The sequence below is a fragment of the Cephus cinctus genome, unplaced genomic scaffold (assembly GCF_000341935.2).
Source record: "Cephus cinctus unplaced genomic scaffold, Ccin1 Ccin1_scaffold0196, whole genome shotgun sequence".
NCBI lineage: Eukaryota > Metazoa > Arthropoda > Insecta > Hymenoptera > Cephidae > Cephus > Cephus cinctus.
Window position 1 is genome coordinate 129,744 of NW_014332917.1, and position 25,231 is coordinate 154,974.

At 39.2% G+C, this 25,231-nt stretch overlaps 1 protein-coding gene across 1 annotated transcript in view; it reads left to right on the forward strand.

The window, feature by feature from the left end:
* LOC107264863 (glutamate receptor 1) overlaps window positions 1-9,218 on the forward strand; it is an 86,413-nt gene extending 77,195 nt beyond the window's left edge. Inside the window, exons 15-19 of the mRNA XM_015733599.2 lie at window positions 2,349-2,547; window positions 2,659-2,903; window positions 3,928-4,174; window positions 4,320-4,394; window positions 5,978-9,218. Of these exons, the coding sequence (XP_015589085.1) occupies window positions 2,349-2,547; window positions 2,659-2,903; window positions 3,928-4,174; window positions 4,320-4,394; window positions 5,978-6,052 (841 nt within the window). The 3' untranslated portion in view covers window positions 6,053-9,218. The remainder of the gene's footprint in view (window positions 1-2,348; window positions 2,548-2,658; window positions 2,904-3,927; window positions 4,175-4,319; window positions 4,395-5,977) is intronic.
* Window positions 9,219-25,231: the final 16,013 nt, after the last annotated feature.

Here is a 25,231-nt window from a genome sequence, read left to right on the forward strand (position 1 = left end):
TCTTTCAGGATTTGTGAAAAAAAGTGCACTGTTCTATTTAAAAAATCAAAGTTGACCTTCACCTAACCTTGGGGGCTCCATCTACGATAAATCTGACTATACCATCTTCTTTCCCCCTCAAAATCAAGAAAGTTTCAGATAAGATGTATTTTTCGTATGTTGCTTAATTTACGAGATATCAGCCTGAGGCGATTCAAAAAAATCACCCTGTATACCTAATATCTATACATCGGGTTTTCAGAATATTGTCAGATCTTTAATTTGTATTATTAAAAACTTAATATACGAAATATAACGTAACGTAACGTGATTGTAATGAATCCTTTAGGAAAATTTAGGAGTATGTATTTTAGGATCGCTGGTAACGAGGGATCTTACAACTAGCTGTATAGCTATATATTTTTTAAATTTATAATACAATTAATTAGATAGATACTGGCTTGATATGTCGTGGATAGGACCAGTAGCTGTCGGCATCAATCTATGTCTACATTCAACGTTATAATTTTAATTAGATAGTTGATTACATTAGTAGTTCATAATAAACAGAGTAACTTATATAAATGAGTATCTGGCATGATCATTTGACCCAAACTGAAAATTCCACAGTAAGTGACACGCCCCATTTGCAATTAGTTATACAGCTATCATAACTTCTTCACATACTATACACACTTTATTGTATGCTAAAAATATTTATTAGTGATCTTTGTTTACATTCTTACAATTATTTAGTAATATTCTCTCTTACATTTTCTTATACTTACCAAATGAATATACAAATGATACTTGACGAAAAAAAATCAAAGACATCAACGTTTCCATAGATAATATCGAAAATCTCGATACACGTTGCCAGTGCAATATACTGCGTTAGGTAGGAATATTACGTTACACTATTTTTAAGGCTAGAATCAGTCTTTATGACATATAACACTTTTCATGGCTCGCATGACTGTGACTGGCATGCTGGCTGGGTTAGATATATGTCCTACTGAAAAAATACTCATTCCTTTCTTATTAATCGTTTTACACGAAACTCAAGGTACGAAAAGGGGTTTTAGCTGGTGTAAGGTAATAAATTACAAGGGTACCGTATAACTCATTGTAGATTGTATAAAGCGGCGTTGGATAATCACACAATTTCGCTGCTGAATACAACAAAAGCCAAATACTCTATACATATGTATACATAGAATTAGATTCAAAGGTCTGAAATTTGAAAAGGCAGTTGGATTGACATGAAATAGAATGAAATTTGAACGAAAAAGACGAAAATGTATAAGGCAAAAAATATAGAACTTCGGCTCTTGACGTTTCTATTAAAAGTACGCGCTACATGACCATAACAATATTGAAGTTCCCAAAATCAAAAACCTGTATGACGTTCGCAAACACGTCTCTGAGCTGTACCTTTTCACGACGTATACATATATACATATATACATTGCTTGAATCAGAATAGCATAAATATACCTGTAATAACATTATTCTCAATGCGACAGTCGTTTTCCTTCTTAAAAAAATTCGTTCGCTCTCTACTGGTTTGTCTCTGCGTTTTTGAAAGACGTGGAAAATAGGTGGCATTCTTCTTGCCATCTTCGTTAAAAGTCTACGAACTTACAGCAGCCTTGTTGACGTAATATTAAGGTGAAAAAGTTATAGCTCGACGCAAAATAGAAATGACACTCGCAGGACGGCTCTCGTCCACCTTTGATTAGACAACTTGGAGGAATAGTTTCGCAACTTTTCAGATTTGCACTTTAAGCCAGAGCCATTTAAAGTTCGAGTTTCACAAATTTCGTTGTTTTATGCAAGAGCCCCGCGGTCGTACTGGATGGAAGTATACATATACATATACTGCTTTACCTATTTATATTTCCTTTTCCACTCGCCCTATCGTACCTCTATTTTTTTATTTTCTCAATTTCATCCCTTCCTGGTGCACTGGACCAATCGCTAGTGACCTACAAGTTATTAATATTATTGATATATGTATTAAATAATACTAATACTAATACTAAATTCCTAATACTAATCTTCATTATACTGTATATCGAGAAAATTGTAATAATCGACGATCCTTGTTTTACCCAACAGTACTATATATTTTTCCGTATTTTCAACGGAAACTCAGCCAATTTAACTTGGGTAACTTCTTCTAAGAAAGAAATTTCGAATAAACGTTTCATTCGTATGAAACTGCACGGTCCACTTTCCTATGATCTTATCTTCCGCTACCTTCTCCTTATACTGGTGTCTTCTTGTACTGATACGCAGTGTGACTTTTGGAAAACACTTTTCTACTTGGAAGAAAATCAATATTTACTAAGTTCTTTGTTCCCCAGATCAATTTCCGGTCGCATAGTAGGCAGCGTTTGGTGGTTCTTCACGCTCATTCTAATATCATCCTACACTGCCAATCTCGCGGCGTTTCTCACTGTTGAAAGAATGGTGGCACCTATCAATTCACCAGAGGATTTGGCTTCGCAAACTGAAGTACAATACGGTACTCTTTATCATGGATCAACATGGGATTTCTTTAGAGTGAGTTTAAGAATTTAAATATTGCCGTATTCAGTGATATGCGTATATCGCGTGTTCCTATTTCAATAATTATCCTACATATTTATTACCCAACTTATATTTCCTTTACAGAAGTCACAGATCTCCCTCTATAGCAAGATGTGGGAATTCATGAATTCCAGACAGAATATGTTTGTACGTTCGTACGACGAAGGAATAAGACGCGTGAGGATGAGCAAAGGAAAGTACGCTTTGCTCATTGAGAGTCCAAAAAATGAATATATAAATGAGAGAGAGCCATGCGACACGATGAAAGTCGGGAGACACTTGGATGCGAAGGGCTTTGGGGTGGCGACCCCACTTGGCTCGCCTCTCAAGTGAGTTTTTCAACTATCCTACTATCCTATCTAAGGGCTCGTGATATAAAAACACTTCAAGACACTCACTGAATTCGATATGGATAAAAAAGGGGATGATGTGGATAGGGATGATGTGAAGTGAAAGAAAAAAAAAATATATTTTCTCCTTGACAACGACCATCCTGAATACTCTCTATGGGGTAACTTGCCCCTGCGCAAAAGTGAAAAGTCAAAGTTTCCTCGTTCCGTGAGGAAACCGGAAGTTAGCAAAACATTGAACGCTTCCTCCGCTATCTTCGTGGCTACTTTAGTTTTTCGTTTTGGCGCTCTTCTACCCCCGTCAAACCACCTTACTCCGTAAGATTCGCGTTTTTGCCGCAGTGCATTCTGGTTCTACGTATAATTAACATATACAAACATTATACGGGAAGCTCACGGATCATTACCCAACAAATATGCTTCTTCCCGAGTCATCCTTCTTTCTTTTTTTCGCTTTTATATTTTATCATCCCTCATCCTCTTAAGCCATACGGATTAAATGAGCCTTGAGCTATTAAGGTTGGTTAATTATTTCGATACGTTCAATCTTCGGATTACGCATCTCGAAAAGCGTCTTCATCATTTTCCTGCTCATCTGCTTTTCTCGGAGGGTATTTCATAACATATTCCTGTGTATTTAATACTTCTGAACATTTTTCATTAACTGCTACTTGTTTACGGAAAACAAAAAAATTTGTCAGTGATAAAGATACGTCCTAGCGTATACCTGAAGGGTAGTTTGAAATTGATTTATTTTTATAATGACGTTAATTTTCGTTCAAGTACTCTCGTTAGGAAGCAAATGTAGAATTCACGTACTTTGTTACTACACTTTTCACATTCTTCAATGAGCTCTTGACTTTCTACTGTTGTCTATATGTTTACTTTGTTTACAAATTTGTGCACCAAAAAAAAACTGCTTACTCAACGAGTATTTCGACTAGCTTTGAGTTTAACTTTTATATTTCAGTACATTGAAATTTTATTCTATTGTTACTCACAGGGACAGCATCAATCTGGCAGTATTGTCGTTAAAGGAAACTGGCGAATTGACAAAACTCACAAATCGCTGGTGGTACGACAGAACAGAATGCAGACAGGGAGACAAGCAAGATGCATCCAGAAACGAATTATCCTTAAGCAACGTAGCAGGAATTTTTTACATCCTAATCGGTGGACTCCTCGTTGCTCTGGCAGTGGCTCTTCTTGAATTTTGTTACAAATCGCACACAGAGGCGACCAGAGCAAAGGTAAAACTGTAGTCTATTACATTAACTAAATTAAATGAAAAATTGAATGCAATTTTTCCTACAATCATATAAAATTTATTAAGAAGTTTTCAAATTATCAAACTTTCAGAAACAACAAAAAAGTCATTCCAACATTTTATTACAGATACCACTGTCAGACGCGATGAAGGCAAAAGCACGACTAACAATCGGGGGCGGCCGCGATTTCGACAACGGCCGGGTGAGTGCTGGAGCAAGATTCATGGATTGAACGGGTATTCGACATTGCGAATCAGCTCTTTCGAATTCCACAGAATTCAACTACTTTTCAATTATCTCTTCCTCAAAGTACACAAACAATTTCAAACAGTTTCACATAAGCACCGCCTGCAGCAAAATGTTCTGTGACGCCTAGAACGCATTCATAAAATTACAATAGATAGAACTTGAAAGAGTGTTGATATCATATAAATTTATTTAACAAACGTCAAAAAAAGTTTCATTTTACCTACCACTGCAAACGCATTGCTACGTCAGTGTGTTCACGGAACTTTTTATGCACTCGGTGAAATGACAAAAAAAACATATTCTTCTCGAACTCGACGATAATTGCTTCCGACGAGTGCCGATGGCTAATTACCAATTACTGCAGTTAATTACTGTCGGTAGAACGGCGAGCTCGAGCTAGGATGGAATCGATTTCTGCCATCAATTGGCTTGCAGTCGTCAACGACGTCGTGTAGAGTACGCTTGGCATGCAATTAGCAGCGTTAACGTATCACTTTCGTTTCTTCGAAGTTTCTTTCGACCGAAGTATCCCTTGAGACCTTTTAATTTGAATGACTTGTATGAACGGCTGGCTGGGTGTTGCGTTTTTTTGTCAACGGGTGACGCGTAGCTGTGCGTTTTGTTCTACTTTTGTTTTTGTCTCTAGTGGTACGGACTGCAGAGTTAGACGGAGGATGCATGCGCCTTTCCCGGGACCATATGTGAGTACTCTCACCCTTAATTTTAAACCCCTGTCTCTCTCGGTTCTCGTATTCGCGGCTCCATTTCACTGCTGAAACGGTATAACGTTTGAGATCAAAAAGAAATACGATATTATTTGTCTTATACTTTCAGAGATCTACTTTACCGACTTCACTGTAACCCATAATAATGTAATCGGCTTACTGCGATAAAAGCATGGCTTCTTCTGCGAGTGACTTACACTGACATGAACAATGCCAGGCCGTTGTCTTGTTGCATGCTGCTCATTTTGAATCTTTAAGCGTAGCTCATTTGTTTTTGCTTATTGCCAATTTACTTTGTTCTTTCTCCACGATCGAACTGAAATTACGTGGAATCATTCAAGACGAAAGTACAGTTCCACCTTTGATTGCTATGGTATCGTCAACCAATTTTTAACCACAGGGAGATATCTATCTTGTGTATATACATATATATCCTCTTCAATTAATATGTATTCGAACCTTTATGATTTTCACAAACTCATTATTCCCCAAGGATAAGCTTTTCACAGTAATAAACCTGTTTGTTATAATCAGCCAATATTTTGTGTTGAATGGAAATTCGCAAAAATAACTCTGCGTTGAGGGTTAGTCAAAATATATTTATTATGATAAAAATATGTGTTAACCTATTTCCATCAGGTAGATAAAAGCCTTCAAAATCTTCAGCGTCATCGTCGTTGTATCTCATCATAGAGACGGATCCATATGTACATGGTATCTCCTTACCCTTCTCTCATGTCAGTCTCGCCAACAATATTTTTTATAGTATGCGTACACAGAGTATCTAACCTGACGCTTATTAAATTTTCAGTACTACGCACCGGCCAACGCTATCGGCAATGCCGAGGGCGACCAGGTGCACAGCAATACGCATACCCAAGTATAAGTTCTACGGGTACTTCACCAGGTACTTCGGGTACTTCGCCTGCGATGTCCCTACCAACGCCACCTCCGCCACCGTTACTAGCACTACCACCGCCACCGCCACCTCCACCACCTCCCAGGCCACGCAGAAGCGTCACGTTTGCCGAGTCACCGCCCAAGAGTCCCAAGGTGAAGCGTATGCTGAGCATCTCGACGCTAGACGTCGATCTTCCCTGGACGCCCGCGACGCCAGGCTTCTGGTCTAAGCGCAGCGAAGCCGCTGGCAAGCCAGAATACATCACGTGAAGAGGATGGTCCAATCTAATTGATTTCTCACCCTAATCAGATGCTGCTAGATAAATTGACCGTGGACCCGTCCGTCCCGACGCAGTTTACTCCAGATAGAATAGAGGAACCGGGCCTGGCCCCCAAAATAATATATCCGAAGTTACGTGATTGCGCTTAACTTACTGTTAGAAAGAGCACACGAATCTTTCAATCGACCCGACAACATCCGGGTTAGCCGAGGTACATTAGGTATTTTGGTACATTAGGTCGTCAAAATTCACAAGTATAACTGCGATCAAACTTCGTATATTATTCAGACGTTGTACTGTATAGGTAAATTCGAAAATTTCTAGGTGGATTAGATAATACACGGAAGGTCGAGTGGCTGCGCGGTGATCGGCGGTCTCACGATAATAAAAAAATCTTTGTACATTGTAAATAATTGTAAGGAAAAAAAATAAGAAAAAAAAGGGACGGGAGAAGCGAAGAGGGAGAAATCAAAAATAATTTTGAAAGAAAAAATTGAATCGATAGTATGATGGTCCTGGGGTGGGTGCATGTGCAACCAGCAACTCAAATTATTTTAACTGCCATTTCGCAAACGGCGAAGACGCATAGCGGAAATGCTTTGAGACAAGGACTCGATTAATTGACGCCAAACGAAGCAATTGCGTGCCAAAAGTATAATCCAGAAGACGAATAAACACGAGAAGCGACAACGCGATAGACGATTGAAGAAGACGAACTATGGAACATAACAATAACTATAACTTTTGTGCGTCAGTGCAATTTTTGTGCAGTGAGAACACGAGAAGTTTGTGTAACTGTAATAACGTTACATTGAAAAATTTTTAACTAATATAATAATCGTAATGAGAGCGCGAGTGGATATAGTATAGTCGTTTACTAATAATGGGTGCGTTTATGGTATATATGTATGATGAGAGATGTTGAGAGCATTGGATTATGTTTATTGTAAATGTTAATTATAATTATAAATGCCGCATTCGTGCCAATCCGTTGATGATATATTGTATAACTAATAGACGTGATGAGGCAAAAGTTTAGTATTAGTATTTTTATTGTATACATAAACAGTTTTTTATGGACAATGTTTTAGCGCAATACGCGTCTTGTTGAAGCCACCGATCGTCACGATATCCTCCAGCGATTACGAACGTTGAGCGCGCTCGTTTTTGCACTAGACTAATTAACGCATTGGCCCATTACGTACGTTCAATGAGTACCTACGTTTAATTAAGTACAGCAATTCTTAATATTGCCTATGCAAAGTGCATTCGCTGGTACGCGTAATGGCAGACACCGCAATACGGATTGGCACGGATTCGTCTAAGGATAAACATTATGGCCAAGATTAACGTGCCAAAAGGACGATACTAGAAGCTGTGTCTAATATTACGAGGAAACTTAATTAGGAAAACATAAAATTCATTTCGGAAAATTATTTAAGTTTCGTACAATTTTTTTTTATGTGCATACGTATCTATGTCCACGTAACATCAGACCAAGCTGCGCTAAAGAAATCCAACTGAAAAAATATGCTGCAATGTACAAAACTGAAACCACGAGCATATATTTAAGGTGGATTCACTATATCTGGGATATCGATATATTTCAGTTGATATTGCGTAATGTGACTTTCGGTTATTAAAATTTTCATTAAAACGGCATCCGCTTTGCGAATCCCAAAAAAAGATCGCCCGGCTGCGTATACGTATGAAGATGCATGCATACGCGTCGCAACTTTTCTCTTTGAAGATACGACGAAGGAAAAATTGGTCACCGATCATAACGTAAAGCAACGTTGTACCTAGCACGGCAGTTTTGTACGCAGCAGTGTAAAACCGATCTATCATATCGTCAGTTTTTACTTATTACAATTAATGATACTACCGATAAATACAATAAATAAGTATAAAGTAAATCATTAATATAATAATTGACTATGGTGCGTATAACGTTGAAAGGATGAAAATTCTTGGAGACAAGACTACGTTGCTACGATGTTGACCCAATGTGATTGACCTACTATGTTAAAAGTAATTAAATCAAACCACTGAAATGAAATAATTAAAATGCGGTAATACGACAAAGACTTCATTTGCGCAATATAACGACCGATAAGTTGCTATACATATATCCTTTCGTGTTAGCATTCGACTTTCGACTTCGTTGTCGAATTTCTATCCCAGAATCATTTTGGTCGCACAATCCAGTCCCAACGCCGTCCTGGCATCATAAAAAAATGAGACTATCAATTTTTACCTAATGATCGTTAATTTCAATAATCGAATTCACATTGGAATCCAATGATAAGCGCGTTATACGATGATGAGTTGTAATTCTTAAATCGTCCATCGTCATATATGTGATCGTGAGGAGCGCACAAAGCGTCACAATAATTATCGATTCCTATAAGGAACCTTGTGCGGTTTACCTTAATTCGACGGATTCTGATATCGAATTAATAAAAAAAAAGTCCATGCCAATTGATTACTGTGTTCTCGTTGATTGTAAACATTTTTCAATTTACTGTACGCATCCTCGTTATTCGTAAAATCGTATTCGCCTTGCTAATACGATTGTGTGGCAATATACAAAGTTACTACGGTGATACAGAGACGTAAATAGAATGATAAAAAAGTGGGAAAAAAGTCATGTGCAGAATTAACAAAATAGAGCAGTATTTAAAAAACAGCGTCTTCCAGCCGGCGACTACAAAATCCCGTTTTACATTGTTTTCCTGCGCATAATTTAATTTTAAATGAATATCCATAAGTTCCCTTTGTCCTCGAACGCGATGAAAATGAAAAGAGTCATGTAAAACGTTGTAAGCCAATCAAATTTGCATAAATACACGATCGTTTATTTAAATGTAATAGTGTAGCTTGACGTTTTCCTTTGTCCTTCTCCACCCTTTATCTAGCTATCATTATCATTCACGATGTTTCTGGAAAGAACAAAAAAAAAATATAAAGTCAGAAACTTTCAGTAATAATCTATGTACGTTTCATCTCGTGATCATACTTTTTAAAAACCCACCAAGTTTTTCTATACGATAATCAATTTTCTTTTATTGTTCAAAATATCGATGTTAGACTGTCTAAGGTAGAACCAAAGCCATAATGCTTTGTGTATAAAATGGCAGGAAACATACCGTACTGTTAAATAATTACTGTTTAACCAGCTACCATTATATACAGTCCAAGAGACAGAAGTGAGAAAGACAAGAGTTTCAAAAGTCGTGTAAGCTAAAGATCTTCCAAGGACCAGTCGCACCAACGAACCAAACAATTATTGTCTTCGCAGACCAACAACTGTCATAGATATTTTCCACGTGTAAAAGACTTTCGAGCACTTCTCGTTACTCGATTTCGCATCGCATGGCAAACGGTAATATAATTGCAAATATGAGGGCAGCAACTTTTCGCAAGCTTGAAAGCAGTAACTCCTCGTTCGTGGATTTTCGAAAGTCCTGAAGAAGCCGTGGAAAGAAAGTTTTGTCGGGAGTACCTTACTACCGGTGAGTATACTAATGGCCTCGTTTCCGCTCCGCGGTCTCATTTTCACTGAGCTCATCCTGGAGTCCCGTTGGCCTCGACGGATGCTCAAAAGAGAGACGTCGTTACGCTGACGCATTAGCACACTAACCCCTTGACGTACGTAACCAGGACGTTACCATAGTCCTGGCTAGGCGTCTAAAAAGCACGTAATTGATGAGGGACGAGTAAAAGGATAAAGGCCAGCTATCGCAAAATGAGGATAAAAAAGTATAGAAAAGTCAAAGAGAAAGAGAAGAACAAAAATGGTAAAATCACGCTTGGCATGACCTTGCATGGGAAAGTATATACTGCTTTTGTACTAATATACTTATATAGGCATCGTAGATACGTAATCCATCGTCGTTGCCCAATAGAAGTTCGATAAAAAGGGAATGACAACGACTAATAGGAAAATGGTAATTTACGTGGAAAGCCTGGAGCTCACTTATACGAAATTCTCTCATAATCGGGCAGGGAGCCCGGAATATAAAGCAGCCAACATTTATTCCGAGCTCTATGAAACGCCGAAAAAGGATCATTATAGATTGAACGCGATAATTTACAAGAGTGTAAACCATCCAATCGGTCTCGATCATAAATCTCTATTATCTGTATTATAATTCCAAAAAAAACTTAACTCCACGAGGTACATAAACTTTATTAAGGATCAATCATAAAATCCTAATGCATCATATTTATTTCATATATTTAAAGTGCTGGACAATTGAGTGAATTAAAATTCATGTATCGGAGCATCCTAGTCCTGATGACGTAGACTGGCAGGTCTGCGAAACGTCGGCAATGCGCTGAAACTAGAAGTGGCATCCATCCGGAAGCCATGAGTTTTAATACCAGTTCTGGCTGCGAAAGCCTCAAACTAAAATTTAATGAGTATTACCTATAAAATGATGCTCCATGTCACTGAAGCGCATTTGGCGTGTATCGTTATAAAAAAAATGCAAGCTTAACGAGCGGGCACGCATCTGTATACACAAACTACCCCAATTCGAAAAAACGAACCGCAAGTTGATTAATGGGCGTGGTGAACGTCACGTCGTCCACCCAATATTTCCGTTCGCTCGCTGATAAACTCGAGCCCGTTATCAGCATTTTATCAATTAGCCGACGAACCCCTTCCCTTCAATGGTCTGGTATACAGAATCGCTGATTGACACGCTCCTGGCTGAAGCCTGAAAATTGTTTCATTTTGCCGTTCCGGTCAAAACGACCCCAGCAATGTTAGTCCAAATTAGTAAACGGCAAAACACCCCACGGGACGGTTTCTCGTTTTTCGCCACGTGTTCGCTCGTTACGAAGTTTCGCGGTACACCGTGATTTATATGGACACTGTAGAGAATTTCAATAATACCCAGAAACAATTGCGAATTGCCAAAACCATATTTTTGTTTGTTCAATATATTTATCGATTTTGGTATCCCGTAAAAAATGACAAAAGCGTATAAAAACAATGAGCGTTAACACTTCGCACGTGCATTCGTACGTGCATGGATGTTAGCTGGAATTTCCATTCGCGAGGAGTGCGGAAATTTAAGTTAGGTTAGGTTCATGGCGTTCTAACTGCCTCACCCGCTGCATACCATACCGATTTATGGTTCGGAGATATCCGAGACGCGGGAATAAAAATGATGAAATTAGATAAGAGGAAAAGGGAGACGATGTTCTTCGATAGGGAGGGTTCGCGATATTCGATTCAAATTTTTAAGGGAGGCCGTTCTCTTTTTGCCAATCGAACACGGGTTTTTCCTTCGCCTCTTTTGGTAAGTGGCGCGGGCACGGGAAGCCCGCGGGCTGATAACATTTAAGAAAGGAAGGGCTGCGGAAGGACGGTGGAAGCTCGTTATCAAATTCCATATAACAGGAATCTAGCTAATTCTCGGAAAGCCAATAAAGACTAAAAATAATATAAAACGAGAGGCTTTTGCAATATAAATTTCCCTATAAAAGTACGCTCAGCACATTACGAGCCTAGAATAAGGTATGGTAACAACTCGAAAGTCCAGTATCAATAATTAGCATTGCCTGAACCTAACCAAATATCCAATAACAAATATGACAATCACAATGAAAAGATTTATTTTGAGTAATTAATCATATTTACCCTAATAAAATTTTTAATGGTATTTCATTGAACTTTAATAATTCACTATCTTCAAGCAGATAAATACAGTTTCGCTTATTTCAAGATCCTTCCGATTATCGTGCCTTAAGATTCTCCGAGTACCGCAGCACTATCGACTGTGGCATCTAATGACTTAACAGCTTGTTGACGATAAGCAAAATTCACCACGCGTCATTCAGCTTTGACTTTGCGTGCTGTAACATTTTACAGAAAACGTCCTGACACATAATACACAGTCGGTCAATCCCACTACTGAACCACGCTATAAAAACATACCCTCAACAGATACCTATGCACTCCATGTCTTAAGCTTGACGTTATCCCTTCACGTGACACTTATAGTTCGTATAACGGAGGACCGCATTGCAGGGTTCGAGTTTAATGGTTTATGCAAGAGCCAGAAATCCCAGTGCATTTTCGTCGCAGATATCAGCCATGGCGTCGAGCATGAAGCGCACAGAAGATCCGCATAAGGATCGTGACTTTCTTGAAAGGCGCAAAGTCTAGCCAGACATGGGTAGCGAAGGATCGTAAAAGCATTATGGGTAGATTACGTGACGATAAGAATCACGCAACGATCAAAACTCTCAACTTATAGGTTAGGTATACTAAATGCACATAGGGGTAGTTGAAGATAAGTCCGGTAACAAAATAGGCTACCCGTAAGATCAGTTTCAGGTTTGATGATCATGGTACATTTTTGAAATAAGCATTATTTCTTTAAAGGATTCGTCTTACCCTTATACGTACAACGGGTGACGCTAAAATTTTGAATAAAATGTTATTCGGCATCCTCTTTACCTTTTTTTTCTAGCTCACTCCATTGTCAAAGCTGTGATCTATTTATAGTCCCAATAATATTGAACCGACTCCGCCATTTAGTATAACCAAGTTTGTCTAACCCACTTTCCCTCATATTGGAGAACGAGCAACCATAACATAATGGAGGCGCATAATGAAGTTTATTAAATGACAACGCTACCCGCAAGCCTACGATAAAATCAATTTTCTCTCAGTTCGATCACGGAATGCTCCCACGCAAATTGCGTTGATCTTACGAGCCACTGGTCATTATATATTTTTTAAAATTCATATTCGTGGAGGTTTACTATTCATACGCTGTATATGCTTATATTATTCCACGTGAAATATTACTCTGTCTAGATTGCATCTTCATGTTTAAATTTCCTTCTTTGGACTTACCCACGCATACCAGAATCAATATTCTATATTGAATACTGAATATGTCGAATAGCACTCAGTCCTCTATGTCGCAAAAACGCGTGATCGTTACTATGCCGTAGGTATAGGTAGTAGGTAGGTATTCGCTTTATCGTGACCACGACTAAACATGAATATTCATTCCAGTCCTCGGATGGCATTGTTCAGCAAAATTTAAATTAATCTCACCGTTATTTATCCTCTCGACCATATATTGCCTGTCAATACGCATATAAGTATAGTATATAATATCAATACGTATATATACCAATGCGAAGCGGATTCCTCGTCATTATCTGCCTCACTTGTAGTAGGTATAAGCACGTCACTGTTAATATAACTGAACGATGTGAAATTAAAAATATGGTTGTGTAAGAGCTCACACATCGAATCATATACATAAATGCGTTTAATCATCCAAATATAATGTCATTTTGCTACTAGTGACATACCAGTGTAAGGAATAGGAGATAGAAGCATGTTCAGAAAAACAATGTCACCCCAGATTCTGATTATGCATTCAGAACGCGAGCCTGTCATAAAGAAACCATTTGCTCCGCACTGTTGGCATACATGACTTCAGGGAGACTGGGACTGTAACTACGAGGCAGGACCATCATAGGGTCTCTTAGTACTTTGAGTTAAAAATTTAAAGATCGTTTTAAAGGGATACGTATCACCAAGCACGGACTTCATGATTGATAAATCTGTTCATTAGATTATTGTCCACTATGCATCATTGTACTAGTACCAATCTGCTGTACTATGATATGGAGGGCTAGCAACCTTGATTTGGAAACGAAAAAAGTTACTCGAAAAACAACTACTCCCCTTTTTTATTCCAGGATCAGGAAATTGAAATGATAATTGGCAATGAATGAGATTGAAAGTCTTGGAAGATAATGTGAATTTATGTTATGCGTATCAAACACTGGAGCGAATTGAAGCATTTAATGGTACTTAATTGATTGTCCGATGATTAATGCACTTAATATTGGTTATTCTTATTAGGCATAAAATTCAATTATTTAATAGAGACTCTATGTTAACTATCTTTACATACCTTTGCATAATTTCGAATAAATTGTAAAATTGATGTTTTCGTCTCTAATGAAATTTATATCGATCGGTGTGAATATAAATTTAGCGGACGTTTTTATGAAGAATTAAGAACTACAGCTGGATATAATAATTATACATTATTTTAAGATTCACGCGATACAACGGAAACTAGCTTTACAAGGGAAAGCAATTTCAGTGAAATGTTTGTTTGCTGTCAGGAAAGAAGAAGCCTTTATCGTTTCAAAACTCGGAGGAATTTAATCGAGACTCGGTGCAAGAGCAGCGAACTGAAGGAACAAAGAGGAGACGGCTGATTGTGCAGTAAAATAAAACGTTCTTTTTATTTTCTTTATTATAAATAAACTCCTGACAAGGCGTCATAAAAAAGTATCGACTTGTTTCGCATTCCTTTGACTGGTACCATCTAGTATCTAATGTCGTTCCATCCACACAGTGCCCTACAAAAGAATTAAAAAAAAAGAGAAAAATATGTCGTCAGAATTACGATATATTTCTTAAAGATATTGTTTCAAATATTTTTGATTCTATTCGTTAGTCGAAATACATCAGTACCGATATACATCTAGTGGGAATAAAAGTACCTATTCGTATGTGGATTAATAACCAAAGCCAATCAATGCTAATTTATTAGAGGGTTAAAAGTATTTCAAAAAAATTTCAAACCATTAAATGCGATATTATTAAAAATATAATTAATAAGAATTATTGTTTGCCTTGAGTGCAATCAGTTGTCATCGAAATGATTTGTTCACGAAATATCAATGTTAATAAATGGGATTGGCAAGCGAGGTAAATATGGGATGTGGGATTTTCAGAATTTATCGATGGTGCACTAAGTGAAAACAATAACAAAATTACGTTGAACCCTGCGTTGAATGCAGGGTGCGTCCTTCTGTCCGTCGGTCTGTCAGTGAGTCCGTTTTCAGCGGGTTCACCCTTTCGGGCGGGGACGCAGGCGCACAACCCTTGTTTATATCGTCTCGCGAGAGCAGAGGAGCACGGGAGGGATGATTCTAAATATAGACAGGGTTGCCAGGTTGCAGAAACAGCCGCCGCCCCTCTGAGCTCTGGGAACTCTGTTCGACTCGGAAGGGGTAGACGACGGGGATGGTGAACGGTGAGGTGTACGGGCTGTGCTCAAAAGGGGTGGTGGTTTTCACGAGGTAGAAGGGTAGCTGGATGGTCACGGCAAGGTCGCGTCATTGATCGGGCGGGGTGGAAGTGTGACGCGCCCAGTGACGTCATTGCCTGACCCGCATGCCCACTACCGCCCTCTGCAACAAACCAAGCGCCATGCACCAACCCCTCCGCTAGAGACGGACCAACGAACTAAACCACCCTCCAGGCTTGAACGAGAGTTGATCATGCTGCTGGCCGGTCAGTACGAGAACCTCCTTGTCCGACCTATTCACGGCCCATTTTCCCTCAAGCCTGGTTTATATTTAGATGCGCGTCAAACCGGCACTGTCACTCCTCTCATTCTGCTCCATGGCGCAGATCGATCGAGGCCGTGCGATTTTTCACACGATCGGTACCAACGTAAAGTAGATACATGGACACGTTAAAACAATCCCTTCAAAAGCATTGCGCTTCGTAGAGACAAATTGGATTTATTCGCTACTGAAAATAGAAGTAAGGCTGAGTCCTCTCCCGAAATATACTCCAGGATAGCTTTGATCGTTTCTCTGATGTTTATGAAATTCAGTTAAAAGGTGTATCCGTACTTGGCTTACTTTTCTTCTTTTTCCCGTGTTTTATTCATTTTTTCTTTCCCTTTATTTTTGCTTTTCCTTTTTACCAGCCGCATGTTACACAGCGCACGAATGTCAGCCAGCATGCGTGTGTGTATGGTATAACCCAAACGTATGTATTTTTTTCGAGAGTTTCTTGAACGTGCGAATGCTTTGGAAACAAGCCCCAGCATTCATTTGCCGTGACGGTGCTACTAATATGCCGCAAAATGTCTGAATGGGAACGTGTACGGGAGTCTGGATGAAAATTCGCCTCTTACCGCCCTAACCCTTCAAAATAATTAAAAGCACCAACCGAGCGAGTACCACTTCCACGACGTTTAAACTACCCCGCAGAAAATATGGAACGATTCCCAAAATATACCGCAACGTAAATTCGACTAATACATATATATGTATATATATACACATATAAATACCTACTATAATCTGACAGGTGCTATTTCAAAGGAAAAAAAAAAAAAAAAGAATTTCAAAAAATTTCTTACTTACCAGAAAGCGTCTACAATAATCGTATGTCTCGATCGTGCGATTAATAAAAGCCTAAAGGTGGTGAAATGAAGGGTGGATGAAAAAGGGTTCGAAAGGTTTACATAAAGAGAAGGTAGAAGCTATGCTGTCTCTATTCTAACAATATCCATTCCCGCAGCACCATCCATTGATAATTTCGAAATTCGTCCAAAAACTCATTATCGAGACCAAAGAAAATTTTGAAAATTTCTCCAACCAGTTTTAGAGCCTGTATCCAGCATCAACCCAGGCATCCAGAATCTCGTTGGTTCCGTGACTGGTATAAATTATACCAGTGGCCTATATGCTAGGCAACCTCACACCCTCAAGCCAGGGCGTTGCTACGTATGGCCCACGTTTTCAGTGCTTCCGGTTCTGAAATGAAAGACACCTCTATCCAGCCGTTTACAACCCGGTGCCGGGAAGAATGATCATAAAATAAACGGAACAAGGCTTGATAACTAATACGTGTTCATGTAAAATCTGCAGCCAATGAGACAGTAGAAATATCATGAGGCACGCCTAATTTTAAAGCTTTTATACAACTTACCCCAGTATCGGGTTGCCTCCATAGAAAGTAAACTGCGAACGATCGGGATCCACCTTAGTCTCTTCGATAATTGCCGAGGAAGTAGGTAGATATATATCTATCTATCTATCTACCTACCCTACCTACAGCAAAAGCCTAGATGTATTGTCAGCGCGACGGTAATTGGGGCTGAGGTTAAACAGAGAGTTATCCAGCACCAAGAGAGACGAGTAGGTAAGCTCCATGTGTATACAGAGCCTGATAATGCTTTGAAGTATTGTAATGCTCTATCTCCTTACGAAGGCACGATATACTCTGTTCGCTCTTCGGAAAAATAAAAAGAACTTCCTTGTTTATATTTCATCAAATCGAGTGGTCGATGAACATAGAACAAAAAAAAATGTATATACAATGAACATGAGAATTTTCAAAATCGAGTTAATAAATTACACAAACCATAAATGAGATTTGATCATCAACTCGTATTGGCATACAATTAAAACTATTTCTATCAAACAGTACAGGAGTGAATACACAAATTTATTTTAATACGAATTAAAAACTTTGGATCTTTCCTCGTCTCTCTAACTATTACAATTAAAGATCTCACAATGGATTTTTTATTAATATATTTTTGTTTCTTGTGTTCTATGTAAAATGTATGTAGAATACAATCTGTATAAACTGGTTGGTATGCATCATTAGAGTAACTCACGTTTAATTCACTCAAGTCTATCTTTATTTTATCTTTTTTCTTACTGCACTCATTCAACCAGCACGTTGAAACGAAATTAAACTTCTGCAGATACGTAGCTAGGCTATATCAAGGTAGAGATACGTTACTGCTGAAAAGCTGAGTGCAAGAGTCTCGCCTCTAGACTCCAAAGACACGTGAATGAGCAAGAGGAAAAGATTATATACGTAACTAGGTACGTATGCAGAACGATACGTATACGGCAGGAAAGCATGAATAAACTGTATTACGCTTACAGAGATAATACCGGCTTTTAACATAGTCAGACAGAAAGGCATCATCCAGCACAAAAGAATGCAATTCTAAATGCACACGGCGTATTTTTCATTATTCTTCAACGTCGACATTCGCTACCAAGTTGAAAAGTTAATTCGAACCGTTGACGTTCATTTAACAGAATTGTGCCGGATAAATAAAATTATGCGAATCTAGCCATTATGTATCATTGTCTTAATTAATTTTGTGATATTTTCTCTCTGAGCAATATTGATTTCTAGTACGCCTATCACTATTATTATTTGTTTGATTTTACAGTGATTAAAAATGAGGAGTTTAGATTGAAAGGGAAATTATGCAACTTATTCAAAGGATGTCATTGAGGTTAAGGTAATGCAGAATAATTGCATTGATTATTATTAGAAATAGAAACATATATTTTTTTAAATTTTCATTATCCTTTCGGATCTATCTTCTGGTTCAATGAACAGCCGTAGTTACCGTTCGCGGAAAATTTGTTAAAGGGTGTTCCTCGAAGCGAGGCATAGCATCCCTATAATTAAGTAATAACCCCGTTAACCCATATTGAATTACATGTCGTCATGCGAAACGACTTTACCAAGTCACTTGCTCGACGTCATTTCAGAACTTTCCTCTAGCGTCAACATAGTTTTACCACTGGATGAGAGCCACCGTGCAAGGGACAGTTTGCGACACGTGGTGTAGCAATCATAAAAAAAGAGTACATACCCAGAGGACCGTCAAATAGGAAGAAATAATCCTTTCGTTAAAAAAATCCAATCCTGGCAGCGTTGCGTAATGCATTACCATCTGTAAAGGAGAAAAAAAAATAGAAAGAATGTTAACTTCAATAATTTTGCTTTTTACATCGAATTTTACAAATCTGAAATAAATTCCTCAAAAGCATCCAGTTAAAAGGGAATTACGTTCAAAAGAAACATAACGATATTTCTTTTGATTTTGAGTCCTTATGTAAAATATCGCGTGGCTCTATAGATAAAGTAGGTGAATAACTCAAATGAGCAAAAAAGATTGTTTCGAAAATAAGAATCGTCAGAGAGTAATCGGTCCTATTTAAGTTAAGGGTAGATAGAGCCCCTGGCAGTTGGCTAAATGCGGAATGGGCTTTGCAGGGTGGTACTACTGCTGAAGTGACAGTATCGCGAGCTGCTTTCAGGTAAAGGAGAGTTTTGCGGTCGCTTTAATCTGATTTTAAGACGACGCCACGCGACGTCGTCCCGCCGGCAAGTCCCAGTTGTTCTACAATTATCGCGTTGACAGTATCCGCCGAGAAAGTTCTTAGCGTTACAGTCGCCGGAGGCAGTCATGTGCTTCTGTGCTCAAGAACATAGCGGGAAGCGGAAAACGGACTGAGATTGGTATAAGTTCGTGCGTTTTAGCCATTAGGTACGTACGTGTTCTTGAAAGTTTCCCTTTACCGCCTAACGTCTCGACTCTGATTCTCAAATTGCATTTAAAGTTCCGATTCCGGGCGTGAGAATGAACACTGGTAATTTACATCAGGTGCAACGATATGAAAGTACCCATTTGCGTATATCCATTATTGTCTCTATTTCTACATTCCTTCAAGTGTTTTATCTAAATCTTTATCTTTTTCTTGTATACCTTTTTTATAACAAATTTCGACCTTGGCGTATGCTTTTGATGTACGTGGAAAAGTCGGGTGGATTTACGTGTCTATTCAGTATTGTATAGAGTGCTTATTTAACTATAGTATCTATATACATGCATATATGCCAGATTGAATTACAATAGCAGCTGCAGTTAATGGTGAATATTTTTTTGAAAAAAACATCATATTTTTTGAAATTATGAATGCATTATTCTGATTTGTTGATAAATATTTTTAAAATGGGCAAAAACGAAATTGCAGGAGTCATCGCGCAGTTGTTTACTACTAGGATGAACGATGTCATGTCCTTTTATACAAACTTCTTCTTCAAGTTTCCTCGAGCGAAAAAATGCAGGAGCTTTTTAATTGAAGTGGAATGCAGTTGACATTATTCAGAAACAAAGGAGCAAACTAGCGTCGGCTCGTCGCCTCGTCCTGAAATTTTATATCTATTGAACTCAGTTGCATCACGAATACCGAAGAATCCTCGAAGACACTAGAAAATGCTTTCACCACGATATTGTGGAAAGGACTTATTGTTGAGATAGGAATTCAAAAATAAATAACCTCATTGCTGGAAGTAATGTCTTATCGATAGTCGACCGAGTTATCACAAAGTTACTAGAAAAAAAAAAATAAAAAATTATATAATATAAATTTTATCAAAAACAAATTTTTTTTCATTCAGATGGGAAAGTCCAAAGGGAGAAAGGAAATGGACACGCGAAATGCAAGCATGACGCAGAAAAACAAGTGTCCCAAGAAAAGCAGTAAAATCCGAGGCTGGTAGCGTGTATGGTTTGAATAATAAATACCTTGAGTGGACACTGCAACCGAAGTGGTCACAGATGCACTAGGCTTAGATGCACTTTGGTGCAGTGCAGTGTTCGTATCGTCAGAGCGAAGTAAGGCTGCTGTAAAGTCGTCGTTAAGCGTCTGGCTACAGTATCCTCCAAATAATTACGCTAATAGAATTGCCAGAGGAGCCTACTATGCCCTCCATAATAAAATAACGTCCCGATCCCCCCTCGGCAATTAAGATCGAATAAACAAAATTTATTTACCCATTAATTTTCAGTCTCATCATTAATATACACATGATACCCTACGCTATACAAGTTACTCGAAATCAAGTCACAGACTAGGACAAAAATATGGTCTGATATCATTCTAATGCAAAATCCTTTTTCAGTCGAAAAATAGAAAAGAATTATATCATATATAACGGTTTCCTAGGTCAATCGTAACAATAATCTACGTACGATCGCGTCGATATAAACGACTCGGGATATCATGACGTGGAGTCTGTCAGTATCTCGCAGTAGTTCATTCCAGCATTGGCATAGGATAAATATTAAACATAGTAGACCCAGCATGGTTTTACATAATGTATATGTCAGGGGTACGTAGCCTGGACGTCAGGCGAAGTTCGGCCTGGTCTGTGTTCATATGCCCCTGATGTTCGTGTCAGGCAATATGAAAAAAATATAGTATCTAAATATTGTCACTATACCTAAGACGGATCATGAACACCTAATGTTAGCTCATCCAGTCAGACACACCCAAGACGTACACAGAACGTCTGGGAAATGGAAGGGTGGGTTAGCAACTATTCTCATAGTGGTATGCCGACATGTATAAGCATCTAAGGAACAGCCAGGAGGACAGTGAAAATGGCGGAGAAGTAGTAGAGCAAGGAGTATGTGAGAGTGCAAGAGAGAGAGGATAAAAAACAACCCGCTTATCAGAGAGAAGGGAGGTGGATAGAAAATCCAAGTCACGCGAGGCCACACCGCACTGCAGCACGCAGTGGGTACGCGCCTACACGCGCACTACGTTCAAACACGGTATACAGTACTTAGGGAAAAAAAGGACGAGGCTCTGGAAAAAAATAGCCGGGTAACCGGCAGGTATTAAAAGCTCGTTAAAGCCATCAACCTTTTTTGAAAGACGGAGTGAGATTCAATCTCTCTCTCTCTCTCTCTCTCTCTCTCTCTCTCTCTCTCTCTCTCTCTCTCTCTCTCTCTCTCTCGACGTCCCTCAGGCTCGACGCCTTCACTGTGACGTCACTGAAGACCCTCGATTCGAGATGCCTTTATCCATGGAACATCTTCTCTTTCCCATCTTCTTTCCAATCTTGCTTTGCTTTCTCTCCTTTCTTCGCTCCTCTTCGTACTTTCGTAATTCTTCAAAAACTCGACTCGTCGTCGATATCCCGGCGTATCGAGGGGAACAAAGACGAGATTGCCTTCGGAGAATTCGTAATGGAGTTTCGTGCTTAAAGACGGAAGCAGGCTAAAGTATTTTGTAGGAAATTATCGCGATGAAATAATTTAGCATGATCCCGTCGGCCACTCTGTTAAACCTAAAAGGAGACACCACTTAAAGCCGCAATCGTGTTTATGAACGAGTGCTAAGGTGGCAAGCACGCCACCTCATTATTAATCGATCCCGATTGTCTCAGGGATAAGGTAATAAGGGTTGTAATTATTTTTATTGGTCCATACGTTTTTTACGGTGGATTCACGCACCGTGGAACGAGGAGTATACCCAATTCAGAGGAATGTTTTCTCAGGGTAAGTGCACTCGAATAGCCATCGTAAATGTTCCATTAAAATCGGCTATGACTCTCGTCATGAATTTGCACCTCCACATATACCTAAAGTCTAATAAAATGCGTGTAACATCGATTACTTCGTTACTTAACCTAGTTAGGAAATCTCACGCAAAATAATATATAAATACGTATATATTGGTTCACGAGTAAAAATTATTTAGCATGCAGTAGATCCGCGGTTGATCATTCAGAAGTGTGTAGATACAAGTACAGTCAATGAGACTATCTTTCGGTAGACTGTGCTCTGACTTGACGATTATGGGAAAGTACACCATTTCGATGAGTTGTAAATTAGATGGCCTCGAAAGTATGCAGATGACATACGGAATAAATCTCCACCTTGATCTGCACTCACGTCCCAGGGTTTCTTAATTTTTTATTTTCCAGCCAGTTCGGGGATCCGAAGATATGTGAATGACGTAAGAAGCATCCCTCGATATCATACAACAGGCATGGTAAAAAAAACATAAATAAAAAAAACTTAGGAAAAATATAGGGAAGCGTCCACAATGTCAGATTGAGAAGCATTGTCAAACACTGTTTAGTCTGCGTCTTTACTCCAGAGCATCGTTAACGCTTACTGTGAATGTTGTAATTGAAAAATCTGTCGCAGGAGGGCAGCATTTCTCGATTAATACTCGATTGGGAGAAGGTACTGACTGGTATACGGAAGAACGTATCGGCGCGGAGGGTCATTCTTCCGAGAGCCGATCTCCTTTATTGAACTCTTGGACGCCGCGTCCTTTCGCTCCTCCTTCATGCCCTCTCGCACTTTGTGCCACACAGTGTTATAATTCATTCGCCAAGTCCTCATGTTCTTCTGTTATCTCTATTCTAAGGTATCTTCTTTGCTGTTTATATACTTCTTCTCTTCCTCTCTTTCTTTGTGTTAGCTGCTTTTCCTATTTCCTCTGCCGGGTTGTTCCCTGACGTATAAGTGCACTTGCAGTAAAACGGTAAACTAACTGTAAAATTCGAATCACACTCGTTAACGGGATTCGCTGACAGTGACGCACGTGGTTCCTTGTGTCTAACCTGTTTTGAGCTTCAGATTAATGGAAGTTGTAGCATAATGGAGATTGTGGAGGTTCCCCAGTTCCTTCGCCCGTGGTCCTTTGTTACTATGGATTCGATTAGAAGTAATCGCGATGTTTTCTAGGGTGGCTCCTGGTAAAAGTTTAGATTTTTTTTCATAGTTTTTCTTTCTAAATGTCTGTACTCTTATCTCTCAGTACTCTGTGTTCGCGACTGAAGCGTATTGCAAGTGGGAATCCCCTAGACGGCCCTCTTACCCTTGCGTTACGGCAGTTCGCTGTTATCCCGGTTTTTATCAGACGGACCCATGTTGTCCGTGGGGATTGGTCTTCTATTGTACGCATTTACTACTTCAGATTACTTAATCCAGTCTTCCCCATTTCTTTCCTGTTGATTGTAACGATTGTAATAATTTTTAGCTATCTATATCACTGTCATCTATTTCATGAGGTTTTTCGCTCGGGCCTTCAGCCCAATTCACATCTCCTCCGGCACTCTTGACCCTTTACCAGCACATCCGAAGAGGAGTGACGCAGTGAATCGGTCTGTACAAATAACTGCATCGTAGTCAGTCGGTATCGCGCGCAAAAACACGCGTAGCGCAAAAACGTCGCCGGGATCAAATCGTCAAATCGTCGCGCAGGCGGACCTCGAATGCCAAAGGACAGACTGGACCTGTGAAGCATCCACAAGGAGAATCCAAAAAAAAAAGAAATTCCTGTGGTAAGTCGCTTTTTCCTTTCCTTTCTTTCTACTCGCAGTAGACATTCGTGTAAGCGGCCATACTGAAATGTGTACTCTTGCTATCCTCAGTGCATACCACGAGTATAGCATAGATCTGAACTATGCCTATACCACAGTTTGGTTATGCATTTTAGAAGTATGTCCGTAGTATAGAATAGTCTCATTGACTATCTTCTGAGCGATCAATCGCAAATCCACTGCATACTGAATAATTTTGACTCGAGTTATAACGAGAGAATATATCAAGGTCTTACCAATGACGGCAACTAAGAAGGCACTCTACTTATCCCACTTACCAATTTTTTTTTTTTTTTTCAAAAATTCATATTATTCGCAAAGGGTTTTGAGTTTTCAATGCTTTTACGTCGTCACCCAATTTCAACAGAAAAGTAATTCTAAAATGTGTACGTAAGTCTGTTGCATTCTAACCCATTCACTGAATTTCATCCAGTGGGTAAATATTGACAATCCAGAGTTGGCCTATATCGAGTTAAATAATACCTACCCCCTTGCAGGGGGCTAGGAGTGGCGCCCCCTTAGCTGCACGCTGCTGTGGAAAGAGTTGGCTTGGCGCCAGGCCTGTTGAACGCCACGCCCTGGGGAAAGAAAAGCAAACGAAAGGGGAAAATCATCGCTACGGTTCAGGCCAGGTGCCGATCGGCCACCCAGTCGCGGTATATCATTATATGGAGCCTGTTGCATTCTAAAGAGTCACCACGAAACTAGCCTAACCTCGCTGACATTCTGAGACAGTCACTCCCAAGCCTTATCTCGCACGACCATAAGATATCGCTACGATCCCCTTTTGAAGTTAATACAAAACAATGAAAACCAAAACCATCGAAGCTGAACGGGGTAGTTACAGATTTCTTTACATCCCTAAAAAACCCACTAGTAACATTTATAACTAATACACCTCATCTTCACCCCTACTGTGTGGTTTAATATCAGCCGCCAAATGTATGCTGCGTACGCGTATACCTCCGCCCAAACTTTAACACAGTACATTACATTTTAAGGACTGAAGGAATCGTTTTATTTCCTGGGGGGGTTGAAAGTACTTTTCCCGAGTTCGAACGACGCACGCGTTAACGAG